This window comes from Apaloderma vittatum, unplaced genomic scaffold, assembly GCF_000703405.1.
Source record: "Apaloderma vittatum isolate BGI_N311 unplaced genomic scaffold, ASM70340v1 scaffold33922, whole genome shotgun sequence".
Classification (NCBI taxonomy): domain Eukaryota; kingdom Metazoa; phylum Chordata; class Aves; order Trogoniformes; family Trogonidae; genus Apaloderma; species Apaloderma vittatum.
Window position 1 is genome coordinate 1 of NW_009702471.1, and position 543 is coordinate 543.

Here is a 543-nt window from a genome sequence, read left to right on the forward strand (position 1 = left end):
AACCCCCTGATCTTGCTCTCCCCAAGTGCTGCTGCGCTGCTGAGTGTGAACGTTTGTCGCTTGGGCACCACGTGAGAGTTTTCCAGTTCCCTGAAACCATAAACCCACCAACCGTGCTGCTGCCCCAGGCAGCCCGACCCCAGCTCACTCACCACGGCGCGCATCGCCAGGCCCCTGGCACCCGGGGGCAGCTGGTAGCAGCGGCGGTCCCCGAAGGCGGGTTTGGATAGCGCGGCATCCCTGGTGAGGCAGGGGGCAGGGCATGAGGACCAGGGTGGCTCCCCCTGCCTCTCAGCTAGCGCGGCAAAAAGGACAGACACTCCCAAGCTGAGGGACAGACCCACCTGAAGGGACCGTAGAAGCACGAAGCAAACTTGGCGCTGTAGCTCATCACCGAGACCTGCGGAGTAGAGTGGAGCTGCGTCTGCCAGAAGCTCGGGGCTATATCCCGGCACCAAGGCAGCAGTGATTCCCTCCCACGGCTGTTTTACCCTCTGCCCCACATCCTGCTTCCTCTGCGAGAGGCCTGCCACCTCGCTGTCC

At 63.5% G+C, this 543-nt stretch overlaps 1 protein-coding gene across 1 annotated transcript in view; it reads right to left on the reverse strand.

Annotated features, from left to right (window-relative positions):
• Positions 1–152: 152 nt before the first annotated feature.
• ALAD (aminolevulinate dehydratase) overlaps positions 153–543 on the reverse strand; it is a gene marked incomplete at its 3' end in the record, with an annotated part of 2882 nt that continues 2491 nt past the window's right edge. The window contains exons 7-8 of the mRNA XM_009864270.1: positions 345–400; positions 153–240 (exon numbers count right to left, since the gene is read on the reverse strand). Coding sequence (XP_009862572.1) covers positions 153–240; positions 345–400 — 144 coding nt within the window. The remainder of the gene's footprint in view (positions 241–344; positions 401–543) is intronic.